The sequence below is a fragment of the Vicia villosa genome, unplaced genomic scaffold (genome assembly GCF_029867415.1).
Source record: "Vicia villosa cultivar HV-30 ecotype Madison, WI unplaced genomic scaffold, Vvil1.0 ctg.000114F_1_1, whole genome shotgun sequence".
Taxonomy (NCBI): Eukaryota; Viridiplantae; Streptophyta; class Magnoliopsida; order Fabales; family Fabaceae; genus Vicia; species Vicia villosa.
In genome coordinates, this window is record NW_026705022.1 from 147,317 (window position 1) to 155,125 (window position 7,809).

General features: G+C 27.4%; 1 protein-coding gene across 1 annotated transcript; it reads right to left on the reverse strand.

The window, feature by feature from the left end:
- Positions 1–4,223: 4,223 nt before the first annotated feature.
- On the reverse strand, positions 4,224–7,502 carry LOC131624294 (uncharacterized). The gene is made up of 4 exons (XM_058895239.1): positions 7,376–7,502; positions 7,196–7,264; positions 7,054–7,096; positions 4,224–5,014 (listed from the first exon to the last, which is right to left on the reverse strand). The coding sequence occupies exons 1-4, from the start codon at positions 7,449–7,451 to the stop codon at positions 4,957–4,959; spliced, it is 246 nt and encodes an 81-aa protein (XP_058751222.1). The 5' UTR covers positions 7,452–7,502; the 3' UTR covers positions 4,224–4,956.
- Between the last annotated feature and the right edge of the window lie 307 nt (positions 7,503–7,809).

A 7,809-nucleotide genomic window follows, 5' to 3' on the forward strand; every position in this document is an offset into this window, starting at 1 on the left:
TAAAGAAAAAGTTAAGGAGAATATCAAAATACTTACTCGATGGACTGGTACGGAAAATACTAATTGCTTTTATTTGGTGGATAGAAAACGTTTTTTTGGAGTAAAGCTATAATTACTCCTGAAACACCTTAATTACTACCATTTAATATGTTATAATATTGGACGTATTGAATGTCTTTATTTGAGTAAAAGTGTAGAAGAAATTAATCTATTCTCATATAATTTTTAAAGAATCAGTTTAGAATTTCAAAAAGAATGGAAGAAAGAAATATTTATATGAAGTTTTACTCAGCTTATCAGGATTTTATTACAAATCAACCGGCAAAGCACTTTGTCTTTATTGGATTAAGTAATAATCAATTTACTCTCAGAGATGAATCCAAAGAGGAAATATATGATGATGTTCAATTAAATAAGATTTTATCTAATTAACTTTCAAGTATATTCTTCCAATATCAAACTATTAAAAAGAAATCATGCGTAAATGTATTATACAAGACATCCAATCTCATACTATAAAGCAAGACAAGTGGAAATACATTAAAAGATAGCGATGTTCACTTATTAACTATTTTTGAGTCTTCATTCTATGCGTTTAATATGGAAACAATGAATTATAGCACAAGTGCACTCAATGACTTATGCTCTATCATAAAGAAGGATGAGAACCATGCATGGGAGCAAGATTTCCAAGAAAATAATATTGTAGAAATTACCAAGTGTCTTGAGAAATCTATGTGTCTTAATGAAGAAGATAAGAATGAAGCAATAATATAAGACTAAGTCATTTGTCGTGTAGTCTTTAAGTATTATAATTACTTTGATCAGTTATAATTACTTTGTTTACTTACTTTATATTAAGTGTTATGATCTCTTTCATTTCCTAAATTACTTTACATATTTATCATAGTAAAATAGAAAAAGAAATAACAAGTGATATAGAACACTTACATATTACTGTAGAAGATAAAAATTACAAAGGAAGTATATAAAACACTTAGATTTAATTAAGGATCCAAATATGAAGGATAAAGAAATAATTGGAAGAATAATGAAGAGATTAAATCAAAAGGATAATATTATATATTATGAGAAACTAACTATTGAAACACCAACAAACATAGCCGATGCCCAATAACATACTTATATAAAATTATTAAATAAAAAGACACTCATGGAACTCAAGAAAAATATAAAGAAGATGAACATAGAAATGAAATAGAATGTATTCATATAGGAGCAATACAAGTATTAATCAAAGCAACTTTCAGGAAGGAATAAACTCTCCATTGAAGCTAATAATAAAAGATGATAGAATTACATACCCAATAGATAAAATACTTAGAGTTGTAGAAGAAAATTTATCTTATGTTAAACAAAATTTGAAATACATCCTAATATTGAAATAACTTTATAAACTCAAAGACTAGACCAAACTCTAACACTTGAACATACTTTTTTAGAGGAAGTTTAATGAGACCAGGAGTTAAATATTTTCAATTATTTATTGTATTAATTATGTTTAGAAATAACAAAAGAATTGATATTCTAAGTCTTTTAGAGGATATAGAAAAAATTTCAATTATTAATGGTATTAATTATGTTTAGAAATAACAAAAGAAATGATATTCTAAGTCTTTTTGAGGATATAGAAAAATTTACTATCCAAAGAAAAATGAATAAATTGGTTCGGAACTTTTATGAGCAAATTAAATTTTTTGAATTAACAAAAAATCAAATATCAATACCACTTAGATGTCATGAATCTGAAATTGAAGAAAGTGATACTGATAAACTATCAAACCAAGTAAAAAACTTAACTACATATTTAAAAAATAGAATATAAATTTGAAACAAAATGAGTATTGCCGAATTTAGTATAACAGAAAACGAAATAATTATAAAATTAAGATATGTAAATTATAATTTAAAATAAAGAAAAAACTTATTTTGATAAAACTTATATCAATACCACTTAGATTTCATGAATTTGAAATTGAAGAAAGTGATACTGATAAATTATCAAATCAAGTAAAAGACTTAACTACATATTTAAAAAATAGAATATAAATTTGAAACAAAACGAGTATTGCTGAATTTAGTATAACAGAAAACGAAATAATTATAAAATTAAGATATGTAAATTATGTTAAATTATGAGAAGATCTAAGGAGATAGGAGAATTCAAGGGGTTTTGTTACAAAGAGGGGAAGGAGGTGGATTTGCTCCAATTCGCGGATGACACTATAATTTTGGCCGAAGGAGATACCGCGAATCTTTGGAGTTTGAAAGCAATCTTTAGAGGCTTTGAGATGATGTCGGGTCTTAAAGTTAATTTTCACAAGAGTAATATTTTCGGTATTAATGTGGGAGATTGGTATTTGGAAGCGGCATCGTCCTTCTTAACTTGTAAAGTGGGATCTTTACCGTTTAAATTTCTTGGGGTGAGAATTGGTGATAGCCCTAGGAAACTAAATATGTGGAAGGATCTTTTGGCTATGTTTAGAAAACGGTTATATGTTTGGAGAGGCAGACATCTAAGTATGGCGGGTAGGGTGGAAATGATCAATTCGGTTCTTAATGCTCTTCCGATTTATTGGTTATCTTTTTACAAAGCGCCTAGAAAGGTTTTACAAGAGATTAAAACCATCCAAAGTAGGTTTCTTTGGGGAGGCGACGATTTAGATAAACCTATCCATTGGGTTAGTTGGGATACGGTTTGTAAACCTAAAAAGGAAGGAGGTTTGGGCGTGAAGAATGTGGAGATAATGAATGTCGCTTTACTAAGTAAATGGAAGTGGCGTATTCTTACGGAAAAGGAGGCGGTGTGGCAAGAGTTGTTAGAAGCTAGATATGGCAACATAAGACTTAAAGTGTTGATAGGAGATGTCTCTATTTTGTATAAGAAGGAGTCACATTGGTGGAGGGATTTAATAGTCTCGGATAATTATGAGAAGCTCCTCTTCGATCACTTTACGAGTGCTATTAAATGTAACATTGGTAATGGAGCCTCTACTACGTTGTGGTACGCAACTTGGACGGGACAAAAATCTCTGATGGAATCTTTCCCTAATTTATTCTCTATTGCTGGAAATTTTCTGGAATCGATTAATCTTGCAGGGACATTTATTGAAGGAGTTTGGAGTTGGAACTTGGCTAGTTGGTTTGAAGTGGGTAGTTTCGCGGCCAACACAGCAGCGGGGCTGCTTCAAACAGCCAGGTCTAGCCATGGGACAGCTGCGGAGCTGTTTCAGAATGACAGGCCCAGTCAAGGGGCAGCGCTGGAGGATGGATCAGGTGGACAGGCTGCGATTTGCAGCGAAGAGGGGTCTGTTAGTGCCATCAATCAGCGGCTGGCAGCAGAGCTGCAGGCTTTGCTGGTGGTTCTTAAGGCCATGCCGGTTACCGAAGATGTTGAGGATAGCTACTCTTGGAAGGGGTCTACAGATGGGAGATTTACTGTTAAATCTTGCTATGATTTTTTGAAGGCGTCCTTATCCAGTCCGCCGATGGATAGTAATAAGATTATGGCTTTAACCTTTCTTTGGAAATTTAAAGTACCTACAAAGATTCTTTGCTTTGCTTGGAGATTTATTTTAAATAGATTAGCCACTAAAGATCAATTGGTGAAAATAGGTGTTTTGGTGGAAGGTGTTGATTCGGTTTGCGGCTTATGTTCTACCGGTGAGGAAACATTATCTCATCTTTTCTTTTTATGTGAGATTTCTGTTCGCATATGGAGAAGGGTTTTCATGTGGCTTGATTTATCGGGGTTTTTGTCGCTTGAGGAATTTGAGAATTTCTTCTTGAACTTCCGGAAAATTTCTTGCAATAATAAGAGAATGATTGCGGGTACCGTTTGGCTTGCAACGGTTTGGTTGATTTGGCTAAAGCGTAATGCGAAGATTTTCAAAAAGGAAGATTTTAGCTTTACCGAATGTATGTCGGATATTGTAGTAATCTCTTGGAGGTGGTTATGCGCTTTTCATAAGAGAGCAAATCTTTGTAATTTTTATAGTTGGAATACTCTTCCTCTCCTTTGTTTTGAGAGGTAGAGGCTTTCGTCTTTGTTATCGGGCCGGAGCATCCCTTTTGCTCCCGTTAATTCCATTATCTATTTAAAAAAAAAAAGATATGTAAATTATAATTTAAAATAAAGAAAAATTAAGATATTTAAATTAAGTATATGTATAAAACTTATTTTGATAATATGAAAAATATTTTTATGAAAAATTAAGATGTATTTGGAAATTTAACTTACCAAATGACCTAATAACAAAATATGTAAATAGTATGAAAAATTATGTGGACAAACTATATTTTTTTTGAAAATGAAATAGATTATATAATAGTGATATAGATCATATTTTATTAGTTGAAGTATATATGATAATAAATTTATAATAGATTTAGATTTAATAAAAAATAATACAATTTAAGACTATTTAGATGATGATTAAAACAAGAAAAATAAATTATAAAAAATTATTTTAAGAAACAAGGAGATTTCGATATTTTTGATTTCAGAGCACTAAGATTTAAATTAAATAAAATTAGAAATTTAAATATAACGAAAGATGATAGACTAGATTATATATTATCTAATAAGAGAAATTGACTTTAAAGTTGAAAGAGTAACAAAATACTTTTTAAAATACAAAAAATAAGCTAGATTTTCATAAGGTGAGGTTAAAATAATATAAAAAATATATGTTAATATGTTTTGCGACCAAAAAATTAGAGATCAAAGTCAAAATTTCATCGGTAAAAAAATTCATCTCTATCCCAACTTATTTATCTGTGTTAGATAAGAAAAATACTTTTCAATTTAATAGATATTTTTATATGGAGTAGGAATGAAAAAAATTACAATAAGCTTATATTTATGTGGGCACAAACTTATATGTGGTCCACACTGTTAAACATTTACAATACTTGTTCTTACACTTCAACATTTCATGAGGTCGACACATATTTGTTGGACAATCTGCAATAGTTACACATCTCGTATAATCTGTATGTAAAAAGGAGAATAAAAAAGTGTAATCAAAATGAGATAAAATGTAGAGTAGAAAGTAAATAAAGAAATTTCATAATGAGAAAAGAAATAAAATATTTATTTTGGTATTTTAATTTATTAATTTCTTTTTCGTGTCATGATCTTTTAACTTTTAAAATATTTTATTTTAGTAATTTTTATCTAATTAGTGACATAAAAATTTTAAAATTTATCACTAAATCAGCTTCTAATTAGACTAAAAAATTAAAATAAAACGTTTTAGAAATTAAGAAGGCACTAAAAAAATCAAAAGATTAATCTGAACTTTAAATTAAATATAATTAAAGGATTAAAATGGATAGGCTTACCCACACCGTTTATTCCATAAAGAAATAAGGAAAAAAAGATAACCATACTATAAACAAATTTGACAAAATCAACCATATTTCCCCCTTTTGCATGTAAAAAATAGTTTATCACTGTGATTTATAATGATCATCTCCTTAATCCAAATAAGAATTATTCCTAAAATTAAAATTATTATCAAATGTCTCTTAAATACACCAAAGTGTTAGGGTTGTCCCTTCACCACGCTTAATTAAAAGATCACATAAAAAACTTATTCAACAAACAAGTTCGTTCTTTCTTTCTTTTACAAAATTTCAATTATTTTATAACCTCTCAATATAGAAAAAGGTACAATTAGACTTTGTTTGTGAGTTTGGAGAGGAAGCGAGGGAAGGGTTTTAGAAAATAGGAAGAATTTGGTGAAAAGAATAAAAAGATTTTGGGTAGGAGGGTTTTGGAGGATTTGATTTTATTCATAACATCAAAAACCCCATAAAATAGGAAAACTCAAAAATTGTATTGAATGAGGGTTTTTGAGGGCTTAAATAAATTTTCTAAATATATTTTAGTTTGTTATACTATTCTAAAAATTAAATATTTAATAATAATAATAATAATGACTCTTTTATCATTCTAAACAAAATCATTTTTTTAAAAAATGCCAAATAATCTCCTATAATTTTTTAAAATTTTGTTTTCGAAGGTCTTTTCTTCCCCTTCCCTCTCCAAATTCGCAAAGATAGCCTTAACAAATATGAATTTTATTGGTGAACAACATATTTATGGATTAATATTGGTTGATCTATGTTAACAGCTAAATGTGGTGCATCAGGTGTGATGGCTTCATGTGACGGATAAGCTATAGCTACTGAACTAGATTCATTCAAGAACAATATAGTTTTTATAATTCGAGATAAAAAAAAAAATGTAAGAGAACAATTTATCTCTGAACAATATAACTTTTATTGTATTTATAAAAGAAAACATCTTTTTTCGTACTTAACTTTACTTCGAGGTATATATATGTATATTACTTTAAAATGAGGGTATTGATTTGCAAGATATATATATATATATATATATATATATATATATTACTTTAAAATGTTGCGCAATGTGCAGATCTTTTTAAAATAGTTCTCTTAATATTTAACATCTAAAGTGATCAGTTCCGTTGTTATTATTATTATTATAATAATAATAATAATAATAATAATAATAATAATAATAATAATTATTATTATTATTATTATTATTATTATTATTATTATTATTATTATTATTATTATTATTATTATTATTATATCTTGCATATGTTCAAGAATAATAAGATGATCTATATGTTTTTTTCTTCCAAAAATACAAAGAACTCAACATATAAGCATGCATAAAAAAAAAGTCATATATGTAACTATTGAATCTATATAATAACATCATTAGTTAAAATTTGTATATGCTCATAGAAATTTAGCTTTTTAAAATTTACGTTGGATTTAAAAAAAAATACAAAATACATGTTCATTTTAAATCACAAGTCATTCTAATGAAAACTAAATACTTTGATAATCATATTGAATTTAGTTATAAATCTTCTATATTGAAATGAAAAATTTATCAATCACACATTATAAGTTTAGATCATATAACTATAAGCAAATTTGCTAAATGGAAGAAGATACAGAAAAATAAATCACAAATTATTTCACCTGATTATTAGTATAATATAATACGGATATTCTGGCAAATCACCTGTGTATTCTCTTGGTCAGATATTAAATATATAAAATCATTTGGTCACAAAGTTTTCTCGTTGCCACACTGTTAAACAATTACACCTCCTAAACTTACACTTCACTATCATACCAGGCTCGCACAATTCCTGTGGACAATCCTCATTAACTTTACATACCAAAATTGCTATAATAAAAAAAAATATAAAAAAAGTTAAAAAGAGTGTGACGAAAATAGGATAAAATATTTAGTACAAAGTAAATAAAAAATTTTGAAAATAAAAAAAAAATGGCTTACATTTACTGTTCATTGAAAAAGTAAATAAGGAAAGAAAGATAATCATTATATAATAAAACTTAACAGCTTTAACCATATTTCTCCTGTTTTATATTTAAAATCGGGTTATCACTAATTTATAAGTCCGGCATCTCCTTACATTAGTTAAATATTTTTTAGCTCTCTAATAAGTTGTAGAAAATTATTTTTAAAATTAAAATTATTATAAAATGTCTCTTAAATACATCAAAGTATTATCTTTGTCTTTTTAGCACACTTAATAAAAGGTCACATAAAAACATTTCAATCATAAGACTTCTTTTTTATTTAATATTAAATTCTTTTTTTTACTTTTTAATTTCTCATGATATGAAAGGTAAAATCACAAAATATGAACACTATTGTTAGACAACATACATATTTACACATTAAATGAGTTAACTTTTGGATGAAAG